The 14,038-nt window shown below is 33.0% G+C and overlaps 1 protein-coding gene across 8 annotated transcripts in view; it reads left to right on the top strand.

Annotated features, from left to right (window-relative positions):
- Positions 1 to 14,038, top strand: part of NBEA (neurobeachin) — a 608,086-nt gene that overhangs the window by 208,056 nt on the left and 385,992 nt on the right. For all 8 annotated transcript variants that reach the window (XM_082365247.1, XM_082365248.1, XM_082365251.1 and 5 more), the window contains one exon: positions 4,066 to 4,504. In XM_082365247.1, coding sequence (XP_082221373.1) covers positions 4,066 to 4,504 — 439 coding nt within the window. The remainder of the gene's footprint in view (positions 1 to 4,065; positions 4,505 to 14,038) is intronic.

Raw genomic sequence — 14,038 nt, forward strand, 5'->3', positions numbered from 1 at the left:
TAACTTGTTCAAGATAACGTGGAAAACTAGTAAGCTGTGGAGCCAGAATTGAAACCTTTATCAACTTGACTACATTCCCATGATCTTTCTTATGACATATTCTTTTCAGAAAGAAAGGAGAAATGCCCAAAGTAGCTGAAGGGAGGCGGGAGTAAGAGGTTGTTCTTTTAGGGTGGGAGATACTGATCTGCAGATAAAGGGACCAGAGCTAGGGATGAGAGGTAGAAATTGAAGATAAGTAGAGAGAATAGCTGATAGAGTGGTTGGGCTCTGTATTTTCTTTTCTCCTTGGAGTTTTGGTTAATTTTTATGCAATTTAACTAATTTGCATTTAATATAAACAAGATATACAAGTTATATACAGATCTTTTTGTTTACTTTAAATTACTCTAATGTGAATAGTTTGCTTAATATTACTATTTGAAGAGCAAGTAAGTAATCTTGATGTAATTTTTAGTGCTATACTAACAAGAAGCTATATGTTCCTTTCATGTTATTCCTTATTAAAGTAGTTGGGGAAATAGCAATTTGAGTAATTTAATAGGTAAGAAATATTGAAACACTTCATAAATTATCATAAAACAAGATTTTTGGTGGAAAGAATGTGTTAAATGAGGTCACAATGTAGAAATCATGTCATTTGCTGAACTTAACCCCATATTTTTCCGAACATGCATTAGATGAACTCATTAGGTTCAATGAAAAACAGTAAGAAAAAGAGGCATCTGGCACCCAACTGCCTGTTCTGACAAGGTTAAGATCACTCAGGCTAGTAATATTTCTCCTTTGTGTACTGACATGGCCTATTGCTACAGAAACTGTCGAGAACTACTGAAAAGTTGCAAGTCTCCTGTCAGTAATATAACCTGCACAGGTGCAATCATTTATACTTTCTGTGCTGCTCATGCTTAGCTTCTATTGAAGTCACTTGGGTTAAATCCTCAAAGTACTTTAGTGTTACAAAGAAGCATTCTGGAAACATGTAATTCATCTAAGCTGAAGCTTATGCTATCATCTCAGAGTGTGTTCTGTAAATGCATAACGGGAAATTAAGGTAGGTTTTTTGAGTATTGACCTGTTTTCTATTTGCAATTACTGTTATAAAATTTTTCATTGGTGTTTATTTTTATTTCTAGGTGAATAAGATCATAGACTTTACAAAACTTATGTATTTGAATAGAATTCTTATTGAAATATCAAAATTACTGCTCTCTTGAAATAATTCTTTTATCATTCACAGTAAAAATATTAAGATTTTTATTACTGTATAAATATTTTGATGAGTCATTTGAAAATATTTTAATATTCAAATTTAATAAACTTTTAATTGTGTTTTATAATCAAGAGGTCAACATTTATATTGAAGTTCCATGTATCTAGCTACTGAGCTATAGATTTTAGTTGTCTACTGAGAGAGTCAGTTGAATAGAAAAGCAAAAAATTGTATAGTTGGTAGAAAAAATCTTTTTATGTGACACTTTGTGGACACAAACCAAAGATTTTATTTTCTTAGATATTTTGTTTGCTAGCAAAATGCTTATATTTCAGACAAATACAACTTGAAAAGTTTACATTTTTATGTAGCTCTTAATGTAAAACACATCATAAATAAAGATTCTGAGACATCATGTTAGGGTAAAGCCAAACCTGTAGACAAGATCTATAAATTAGCTAAATTTAGACTAAGTGCTAGACTTGACTATATGCCTTTTGACAATTAAACTCTGTAAGAAAAGTTAGCCCACGCTAGTAACTATTCCACTGTGATATTTTGTTGATGTTAGAGTTCTCATTTTGTTTCTGTGTTTACATTCTCTGTCCTGTTGCCATAGAAATGTCACTATCGCTGTTTAATTCTCTCCTGATTTTTCTGCTGTAATTGTTTTCTCTCCAAGAATATGTAATCTGTAGATTAAACATGCATTAAGTAAACTCAGTAGTATCTCTAAGAGTGGAAATAACTGGCTTAGCCATCTTCCCATCCTATATTCCTAGGTAATTTCATCAGTTTCCAAAATTTGATTGTCACCTCTGTTTGAATGTTCCCTAAATATATGGCCATAGTTTCCTTGACTTACAGATATAAATGTTCCAGAGATTCTGCATACTCAATTAATTCATTATTTTCCTGAATAAACTTGCTTCTTTTTTGCTTTCTTCTTCAGTTAGTGACATATCACCATTCTTTTTATTTTTTTTCTTCAAGCTAGATATTTCAGAAGCATCTTGATTCTTTCTCTTCATCTTATTCCTAATGCTATTATTCTAATTTGTCTTAATCTGCTCTCACAAGGTTTTATTTAAAAAATGCCAAATTGTTATCTTTACCTCTTACCTTTTTCCTTCTCTAGTGTTTTGCCAGTAATATTACTGAAATTTTCTGTCTTCTCAAAAAAACTTTATGCAGTTATTTTAAGTTTTAGCCTTGAGAGCAACTAAGAAAAACCTGTTTTTCATGTTGTTCATCTAGTGTTTGAATATTATTATCATGTTCTACAGAGTAATCTTTTGTTCTTTCAATTCTAACATCCTTGCCCAAACAAACAAGCAAAACTAAAACCTATTTAATAAATATGAGGAAAACTGCCACATGACATGGACTTCTGAGAGATGTATATCCTTAGTTTCCTGTTCTAATAACCTTTCAAATCAAAGAAACAAAGAAATCAACAACAACAACAACAAAAACACCTAAGGGCAGTTTCGGTACTTCCCTGGTGGTGCAGTGGTTAAGAATCCGTCTGCCAGTGCAGGGGAGATGGGTTCGATCCCTGGTCCGGGAGGATCCCACATGCCGTGGAGCAACTAAGCCTGCGAGCCACAACTACTGAGCCCACATGCCACAACTCCTGAAGCCCACGTGCCTAGAGTCCACGCTCCACAACAAGAGAAGCCACCACAATGAGAAGCCCACGCACCATGACAAAGACCCAACAAGCCAAGAATGAATGAATGAATAAATAAACAAACAAACCTAAGGGCAGTTTTAAAGAACTTACAGATGTTAATTTCGAAGAGATCATAGACATAATTTAGCTTGCCCTTCTTGTATTACAAAGAATAACTATTAGTTATTAAAGTAATACAAATAGCTGCCATTTACTAAGTACTTCATGCAGGAACTGCAAGTAAATAAGTGTGTATCTTATTTTCTTTTTCAACATGACTTTATTAAGTTAAAAGCTATTATTATTCCCATTATACTTAGATTAGATAAATTTTTCAGGGTCATCATTTAGAATTTGGTAACATTTTATTATATGAAAAACTTTATTATAGTGACCTTTGTATAATGAGATTTAATAGAAATTTAACATTTTAAAGATGGTTTTCTTTTTATCTATTTTAATTAGTAATATTATATACGTTTTCATACATATTTGTGATTCAATTTTCACAAATTGAAATTTATATTTATTCACAAAGAATCATCATGAGTATTCCAAAATAATTGTTCTTAAAGGCACATATAGGTTAGATTCGTGAGGCTCACTATTCTATTATCAAAGCATTTATCCTTTTGAACTAATCATTTGACATGCTTTTTGCAATTAACTCTTTAGAATTTTATGTATTATGTGTAACTTAAAATATATCTTTAGTTTAAATATTTCAATCAGGCATTTCATTATTGGTTACTGAAATACCAAAAAAGATATAAAAGTAACTTAATATTTTTAAGGAGATATTGGAGAAGTATAATAATTTATCTTGCATGATTGGTAGCTAACAAAAGTATAAAAGGGGAGCTTTATATAATAATTATTTACAAGCTGCTATAAGCAATTGTGGTAGGAACTATTTCTCCATGCTTATATATCAATTTTGAAATGCCAGATGATTTATAAAAGAAACAGGGTTCTGTTGATGCTTGCCAAACAAAATGACATGTGTATGTGGTTGATATGTTTTAATCAAGTTGTGTTGTTATGCACATCCATTTAGCAGATTTTTTGTTCCTTGCAGGTTTTCTTTTATTTATCCTAATATGTGAGTATATTTTATTGATAATACTGGGTTTTTACTCATGAAGCTTTTTGTTTAAATCAGTTTCTTTCATTACAGAAACACCTGCTGCATTTCCAGACACGGTAAAGGAAAAAGAAACGCCAACCCCTGGTGAAGATATTCATCTAGAAAGTTCCATTCCTCATACTGATTCAGGAATCGGAGAGGAGCAAGTGGCTAGCATCCTGAATGGGGCAGAATTAGAACCTAGCACAGGCCCTGATGCCATGAGTGAACTGTTATCCACTTTGTCATCCGAAGTGAAAAAGTCACAGGAAAGCCTAACTGAGAACCCCAGTGAAATGTTGAAGCCTGCGCCATCTATATCTAGCATTAGTCAAACCAAAGGCATCAATGTCAAGGAAATATTGAAAAGTCTTGTGGCCGCCCCAGTTGAAATTGCAGAATGTGGCCCTGAACCTATCCCATACCCAGATCCAGCACTGAAGAGAGAAGCACAAGCTATTCTTCCTATGCAGTTTCATTCCTTTGACAGGTAGGTACTGAACTTATTATTTACACTGCTCTATGCATAGAAGGAAAATCAGAGTCTGTTAATTTAAAAATATTAGGAGGGTCTTGAAAACATTATATTTTTTTACTGTAGTTTCTTACTACAAAGACTATCAAAGTGACAGGCCGACCGGATTGATCTCATAGTCAGGCATTTTAATAATATGTTTCAAAAAAGGGGGTTCAATATGAAATGGCGGATAGCACATTGAATTGGAAATAGGGAAACACAGATTCTGATTATAATCTATCATCAAGTGACTAGAGTAGATTGGAGAAGTCATTATATATATATATATATGTTTTATATATTATATACATTTATATATACATATATGTGAGGAAACTGGAAAGTAATTGTTTTTTGTTTTAGGGAGAAAAGATCAAGTTAGGAAATCAAATGTTTCTTAAATGTCAAAATAAATATATAGTCAAAATGTAATATATATTCCATAATGTTTTCTCTAAAATAGCCAAACTGCTTTGTCCCAGTGAGACACAGTAATTTTTTAGAGTTTAGAGGTTGAGGTGTGGCCGTAAAGCCATTTTCAGTTAGGATGAATTATCTTTTTCATACACAAATATGATTTAAATTTTGCCTGTAAGCATTTTAACCAGCATCCTACAGATATTTCTTGAAAATTTATTGTGAAAATATGAATGGCATTAGTCATCATGTCAAATATAAAGAGATAGAATCAGGTTTGTTTTCTATGAACTTAAAGTAGTAAAAGGAGATAAAATGTGTGCAGATAGTTGTCTCTAAGATAAAATGTGTTAAGTGTCAGAAGTTTTTTAAAAACTAAAAAAGGAGGGGTATAAAAGGTAGGAAATTGTTTTTTTTTTTTAATAGTTTAGAGGTTCATTCATATAGTTCCTTGGATGTTCCTTATGCCAATTCATATTTGGTTTGTGTTCCCAGGATATATGTGTATTTGTGTTTATGAATTTATATAAGCATAAGCATGTAAGTATTTGTAATTGTGTATATCTATAAATCTTTATCTATAAATAAATGTTATAATAATTTAACTTGGGGTCATAAGTTTTATGTTCCATTTAATTTTTAAGTTCTATACCTAAATTTTGTTAAAATATAAAACAGTAAATACAGAGAATCATTGTAATTTGCATAAGAAAATCCAGTGAAATAAACATTAAGTAAAATATTTCTGTTCTAATTTGGATTATCGTTAGAACAGTTTTTTTCATTAAAACTTAACGAAGCAGTCATTTGAGTGCCAATATTCTTAGCTACTCAAAATTTATTACACTTTTGAGGATATTGCTTTACAAAAAATAGAACTTTCCACTTGTTCCTGGTAGCATTTGTGCAAAATGCAATGAGAGTGGAATCATTCTTCTAAATTGCATAAGTAGAAATGAAATTGAGGAGCACAAAGCATATTTCAATTCTTTTTAGGAGAAGGGTCTCCAGTGTAGTTAATATATGCAGTAGCTCAAGTACTATCAAATGTAAATGATGAGATGATATTGATGAAAGGAAGGGATTGAGGTCTCAGGGGGCGCTGATGACGGATTGAACAGAAGCGGCCTTGCACTGCACGTAACTCAAGTCTGTCGTCTTCAGTGCTCAAAGCCATAATGGGAGGTGGCAGCCTGAAATGAGTTGCCACGGCAAAGAGTATTATTTTTGAAATGCTTTCACACAAATCACTAGGCCCTGCATACAACTTAGTTTCATGCTTTAATGTCATCAGGAGGCACAAATTGGTGTGTCTAATTGTTTGCCACCTGCCAGCAAAATGAGCTGCCAGCCAGCCAGACGGGTTTGATTGTCTGTCAGCCATTCAATAGATTGAGAGTGACAACATCAAAAATTTAACTTCAAACTCTGGAGCTTTGAGCAGCTTTTCTGAGACATCATCCCCACAAGTGCTTCTGGACAACTGCATTTTTCAATTATATTTCCAATATATTGCTACCATTTGCCTTATCTGTCTTAAGGTAGCTATAATTACATTATGAAGTATATAAACATATTTCTGAAGTACTAAAGTCTGAAATTCAAGTTATGACATGTCTTTTAACATCAGATTGAATTCCTTGAAAATAGAACCCAAGAAGACAGGCTTTAGAAGCAAATCTTTAATACTTACAGTTTCAAACACAGAATTAGCATGGGTCTTACTCTACCAATAATGTATTTTTCATTTATATCTTTAGTTGAAAAATAGCTGTAAACTCAGTTGCTCATTTCTTTGTAACTAAATCATACATAATAATATTGTACAATCGCAGTGGAAATCACCTAGGATATTCCTTTTGTTAGACAATAGTTTATTTGTTCTATTGAAAACATGCTAACAGTGTATTCTTTATACTTATTCTAGATTGTAAGTTTGGGAATAACTTCCTAAAACAACTGATGTCAATTGAGTTATGTTAACTTATGCTTTACATGTGGAGTTTCTCCTCACTTAGGATGGTGCATTGATGAATTTCAGTGTTTTTAAGTTTGTAATATCGTTTTCATTCGGTAAATTGCAACATCAAATTTTAGAAACATTTAGACTTAACTAAAATAAACCTTTTCTTTTAGTATTAAATCTTTCGTCAGGTTGTATTATGAAATATTATATAAATTTTCTTATCTACATATATGGGAAATGCTGATTCTTTTTCTTTCATTTCCTCCATTCATCATCTATGCAGATTTAAGTATATGTCTTTGATTACAATGAGTGGCCCCAACAGATGTATATTTATGAATTGTAAAGCACTGAAAATCCTAGACATCCGCTACTATCATTCTATAGATGGAACACACTGTATGTATAGAGGAAATATGATTACGAAACTACAAGAGTTTTTCTACTGTTTTGTTACTATGAAGCGAAGAGGAATATTTATCATGGTTTTATTTCTAAGAGAAGAGTTTAATAATCTCATAATAGAACTTATAAATCTAGTTGCAAAGTTCCCCAACAGTACTGTCTCTTGTGATAGATTTCTGGTTTTATTTCTAAGAGAAGAGTTTAATAATCTCATAATAGAACTTATAAATCTAGTTGCAAAGTTCCCCAACAGTACTGTCTCTTGTGATAGATTTCTGTGTAGATCTATGGTTTATAAAATAGTCTAGCTGAGCTGTATTTTTTTCAGGCATCAGTAACTGTAACTTTTAGATTGAGGGAATGCTTTTCTCTAAAACCACCAATTAAGCTTTGCCATATCCTTTAAACTAAAATTTAACCCTGTATATCCAAATGCTTTTAATCTTTTGAGAATTTTGTATATATCTGTGATTTAGCTCAGTCTTAATTCTCCAGGGATTCCTGAGATGCCCCCTTAGTTTGGACAAAAGACAATAAAAAAAGGCAGAGGACAATATGCTTCTCCATACATTTTTTTTTTTTTACAGTAAAATATCAAAATTTTAGTATGCAATAATTTAAATTTTTCCATATGACAAAAGACAAGGTAAAATTAGAAGATACAGCTGGGAGAAGACATTTCCAACATGTATAACCAAAACCAGGTTGGCGGAGGTCAAGAATCCACAAAGAACTCCTATATATTTGTTTTTTTAAAAAACTTGTTAAAAGATGATCAAAGAATATGGACAAGTAATTCACAGAGGAGGAATATGAACAGTCAATAAACATATGAAAGGATCATATAGTACCTCTAGTCTTAATTTTTTGAGGACCCTCCATTCTGTTTCCCATAGTGTCTGCACCAATTTACATTCTTATCAACAGTGCGTGAGGGTTCCCTTCTCTCCAATTCTCGCCAGTATTTGTTATTTGTTGTTTCTTTGATGATAGCCATTCTGACAGATATGAGGTGATATCTCATTGTGGGTTTGATTTGCAATATGCACCCCTATGTTCATTGCAGCACCATACACAACAGCCAAGACATGAAAACAACCATGAATGGAAAAAGAAGAATGAGTATCCACATTTATCATCATCGAGGATTAGTTTCTTTAAAATATTAGTCAAATATCAATATATACACCTCACTTTAACTTTTATTTCTTTCTCCATACATTTTAACTGTTGTTATATTTCAGAAAATTATCTTAAGTCTGGGATATCACAAAAAGCTAGTAATTGTGTTGCTTCTCTGGCTAGCATACAATGATCTTATGATTTATACTTCATCCCTTTTGATTTTACAAACCTGCTTGTGTTTCAGTTACTGGGTTTGATATGTTCGGGCAAATTAGTTTGTATTTTTTCCCTCAAACTTTTAATATCCTTGCTTCCAAGTGTTTCATTCTCTGAAAAAGAAAATCTCTGAAATAAAAAATATTTTGTAAATATTATGGGACTAAAAAGCAATATATATAGCCTTCATATTACTGAACCTAAAGTATAAGCTTAGTCTAGGTATTCTCTCTCTAGTTTTTTAACATTAATGTTTTAAATATTAGTGCTAAGGATGACAATTTAGGATAAATAAAAAAGAAATGTTTAGTAGAGATGATGGAATCCTCCTACATTGATTTCTTTAAGCTTAGAATTAAGTCAGAATATGAAAACTTAAAATTACTGCTGAGTACTTCAATTTCTGTTCTTATAGTTTTCTAATTTTTTAAAAAAAGTGTTTTGATTATATCACTTAAAGGATGAGCAAGTAAATGTAAGCTACATTGATTAAACCTGTGCCAGCCTTTACAATTGAAAGTTTCTATGATACCTAGCCACTGAAATCCCAGCTTTTATTATGCTCCAAGTACCCCGGGCATAGTATTTTAAGGCCAGTTGCCAGAAGATGCAGTTTTGACCCAGCATGGTTGTATCCTAATTTCCCCAATGTTGTTGCCTTTTTCTCTCCTGGCATTTCCACAGACAGTTCAGTGAGCTGAAAAAAGCATCTCTCTTTAAAGGGTGGACTAATGAAATACCCAGTTATTTTTCATACATCCTATTTCTCTACTGGTATTCTAAACACTTTACAAAATAGCAACAAATAAATCATGAAAACATCATAAATAAACTTGTGATTTCTAATGAGCTGCAGTAAATTGTAATGCCAACTTAAAAGCAGAAGTAAAATTTTTTTCTTCATAGTTTCAATTTTTTCTTTCAAGATAAATGTTTAACAACAGTTAGCCTTGTTAGATAAAGAGTAATAATCTAGAAATTAGAAGAAATGGCTATCAGTAATGGGTCTCTGTAATTAGGTGTGTGACCCTTATCTATTCTCTTTGGTTCTCTGGGACTCAGTTTCCCAACATATAGAATAATGCATTATTTCCAAAAAGTCCCATAAAGCTCCAAATTCCTAGAATAAATGAGATGGCCTTACAATTTGTCTCAAAAAGTAGCAGATGGTTATGAACTTGGTTAAAAGACCTGAAATCCAGAAAAGATTTGACATGCCCAGTTTCAAAGCTGTCACCTATTTCCAGGTGTTCCCCCACCAAATGCATCTTCCACATTTATGTCAGAGATGTTTTTCTTAAATGCAATACTGATGAAGATTTTGAAACAATTTCTTGTTATTACACAGTAGAGGATGAACTTCTTAGTTTGGAATAGAAAGTCCTCATCTTTCACCAGCCATAAGGATCTATTTGCACCCCTTCAATCTTTTATGATTTTTCATATCTCTTTGCCTCATGAAGTTTCTACTATTGAACTTTCCTCTTCTTGGCTGATTCCCATTGGTCCTTTTCAATTCAGCTTACTCTTCCCTGATAAAGCTCATCCTTTATGTTTCTGAAAGTTCTTGTGCATAACTCTATTCAGAGCTGTTATCAAAATACATTGCAGTTGATTTATTTGTCTCTTGTATTTCCTTCAAGTATCTCTGACACGGGTTATGTCTTACTTGTCTTGGTATCCCCTAACTTGTCAGTGTAGCTGTATTCCCTTAACCTGTCAGTGCTCAGTAAGTGTTACAGAAAAGAGGGAGCAAGTGGAAAGAAGAAAGGAATTATTATAGGATCCATGAGTGAGATATAAAACTCACTTGTCTTAATAAGTCACTATTTAAAAGCCATTTCTTATCTTCAGTATCTCGCTTTACACTTAGGACAGTTCTTGAGGTGTACAGATCAAGCAGTATCCTTTTTACAAAACTCACATAACTAGTTAATGGAGATCCCCAAGACTCTGTCTTTGGACCACTTCTTCCATCTATTTGCATTGACTTCTTTGGTGATTTCACCCATGTTCCTGGCATTAAATAACATATAGTCTGATTACTACCAATGTTATGTCTCAGCCCAAACCTGTCTCCTAAACTGAAGACTCATCTATCTGATTGCTTATTCAACATTACTACTTGGATGATTAATAACTTAACAGTTATTAAAAAAAAAACAAAAAAACTGTTCCAACCATAGCAGTCCCTATCTTAGTTAATGGCAGTTCTGCCCTTCCAGTTGCTTAAGGCAAAAATCTTTACATCATCTTTGACTTTTCTCTCATACCCACATCCAGTCTTCTGCAAGTCGTGTTTGTTCTGCCTTCTTAATATAGTCAAAATTTGACCCATTGTTCACCAGTTTCACTTTGCAATTCTGATCCAAATTACTCTCATTTCTTACTTAGATTATTGTAGTATTCTCCTAACCAGTCTCCCCGCCATTTGCCTTTTCCCCCTTGTCTATCCTTAACATAGCAGCCAGCGTGATCCTGTTATAACCTAACGTTATATTGCTCCCCTATTCCTAAGCTTTTAATGGCTGCTGGTCCCACTCTGAGGAAAAGACAACATCTTTACAGTGGACTATGGGACCTATGATCTGAGGCCCTGTTACCTCTTTCATCTCATCTCTTATATCTCTGCACATCACTCAATCTTCTCAGGTCACACTAGCCTTCTTCCTGTTCGCTATCCCATGACACTCTTCCCTAGATACCCTCCTGGCTTGTTCATTCACCCTGTCAGTGTTTCCTCTGATACCACCTTTTGAATAAGTCTTCTCTTAGCCACCCTTCCAATAATACTCCTTATTCCTGTCCATGCTTATTTTTCTCACAACACTTACCACTTGGTATACTAAATCATTTATGTTATTGTATTTTCTGTCTCTCCCTATTGAAATTAAGTTCCATGAGGGCAGAGATTTTGTCTGTTTTATACATTGCTATATCTCAGAACTCAGAACAGTCCCTCACACGTCAGAGTTAAATGAATGAGCAAATCTTAGATCACACCCCAAATCTATGGCTTTGAGATAGGATGAATTCAATGATGGAAAATTTCACACTTACATGTATTTTGTATCACTCAGTGTATTACAAAACATATAATTAATCACTCAGTGAAACATTTTGTTGAAGTGAATTAGAATAATTTTCTGGCTTGTGCTACTTAGATGATAACCTTTACAGCCTTGGCACATGTATAGATTATATGTAGTATAAAGGAATTTTCCACTTCGTTATAGTTTTCAGTCTTAAAGTTGTGAGACAGAAGTGTGAAATTGTCTGGGAAAATATGGAAAGAATATTCATAAGATAGAATAATGCATTTTTTAAAATGTGTGTAGTGTAGAGTATTCTAGATATCCATCAGTATGACTGGCAGATCTAGTAGAAGAACGGAATATGTTAATAGTCTAGATTGGTGGCTCAACTTTTGCGGCTATATTTTTGAAATCCAGATAAAAATTATATGCTCACCCTAGAAAAATGTATATACTCTAAAAATTTGTGTGTTTTTATGCACCCTAATGGGGTGCCCACAAGGGGTACATAAACTCCTAGGTAAGCCTTTTGATGTAGGGGGGGATAAGTAACCAAGTGGAAAATGTTGACTAAGATTTTGTAAGAGCTGAAAATTTTTACTTTCATATATAAGTAGTTGCAAATACATAATAACATTCCAGAAAATAACTAATATGTTATCAACACATACTGGCAAGTATAAACATTCAAATAATTTGTAAAATGTATTGCTTAGGAGAGAGAATGGTCTGAGGTGTTAGGGAATGGGTAGTGTTGGTGAAGAAATGATATTAAGGACCAAAATGGACAGTCCTCTGATTCTAGATAAACAATTTCAGCATAATAATCAAAGGGGAAATAGTAGTTCTAACAAATGCATAAAATTATGGATTGAGAAAGAATCAGAGAAATCAGTCAAATCCAGCTTCCCACCTCTCTCACCACCACTCTGTGACATGGTCGTCCTAGCCCTTTGAACACATCAGTGTTTGGAAACTGGTGCTCATATAAATTACTAGGGAGTTCTTTCCCCTGTTGGTCCTAATCTGGTATTTGGAGATACGTGGAAATTTCATCTTGTTTCCTTGTCAAATACCTTCAGATTTTTAAAAATTGGTGTAATTTTTTCTCATGTCTTTACTACAATTTTCTAGACTCTCAGTCTTTCCTGACATGACTTGTGTTCTAGATCTACTGTCATCCTAACTGTTCTTTTATGGACATGATGCTTTTGTCATTATTCTTGAAATATGGTGCCTAAAACTATACATAGGACTTTATGAGGTCTGACAGTCACAAAGTATATCAGGATTATTGCTTCTTTGACTCTGGATACTGTTGCTGAGGTAGACCCATCAGCACTTTTGGGAGCCATAGCAATACTAATGATAGCTAAAATGTTTGGACCACTTATAATATTCCAGGTAAAGTGCTAAGCATTTTATATGCAGTATATCCTTTTATCTTTGTAACAGTCTTATGAGGTACAAACTATTATGAGTCTCATTTTAAAGGTAAGGAGAATGGAGCTTAGAGAGATTTATTTGCTTGCTAGCTTAGAGGTAGAATTCTAACTCAGGTCTGTTTGACATTAAAAACTGAGCTTCTAGCTACTGTTACTCTATTTATATCCCATGTTGTACTAACTACCAGACTACTGAGTTTGCTGTCAGTGAAGTGTCTGGAGGCTTTCATGTCAATTGCTATTAAATCAGATGTTTTCAGAAGTTTTTTAGTAGAAAGGCATTTAATGTTGTTTGCATTTACTTACAAGCTATCATTACAGGTTATTGAGATGAACATTTTTTTCCCTCATTCATATAACTAATTTTTCATAATACATATCTCATACCCTCAGTACTTGACAAGATGCCTGTAGTAGCCTGTTACAGAGAGCTTTTGTACAAAGTTGGTAACGATAGGTTAATCAGGAATCTTTGGTAATAGTTTTTTCTACCGTCTACAGATTTGTCTCACAGCACTGTCAATCAGCCTGTGTTTCTGTATTTTATCCATAAGGATTTTACTGAGAGATTTAGGAAACAATATTGTAGTTTTACTAATGACTTCTTTTCAAATCAAGAATTGATCATTTTCTTTTCTTTCTAGATAGGCAATGAAATAGTTTAGAAGTTTAGGGAAGAGTTTTGATGATAAATCCAAAATATTAGTTTGGTTTCTTTTCTGTTGATCTTTATGTAGATCATTGTAACTAAATACCTTATCTTGGAATCAGAGAATTATTTCACTTTAGAAAATGGTAACAGTTATTAACATTTATAAGGCAGCTCATAATTGACAAAGTTCTTTTAAATACAGTCTCATTTAATTTCTCCAGTCATATGTGAAGTGGCATTTGTCTT

The sequence above is a fragment of the Balaenoptera borealis genome (assembly GCF_965194805.1).
Source record: "Balaenoptera borealis genome assembly, chromosome: 18".
Lineage (NCBI taxonomy): Eukaryota > Metazoa > Chordata > Mammalia > Artiodactyla > Balaenopteridae > Balaenoptera > Balaenoptera borealis.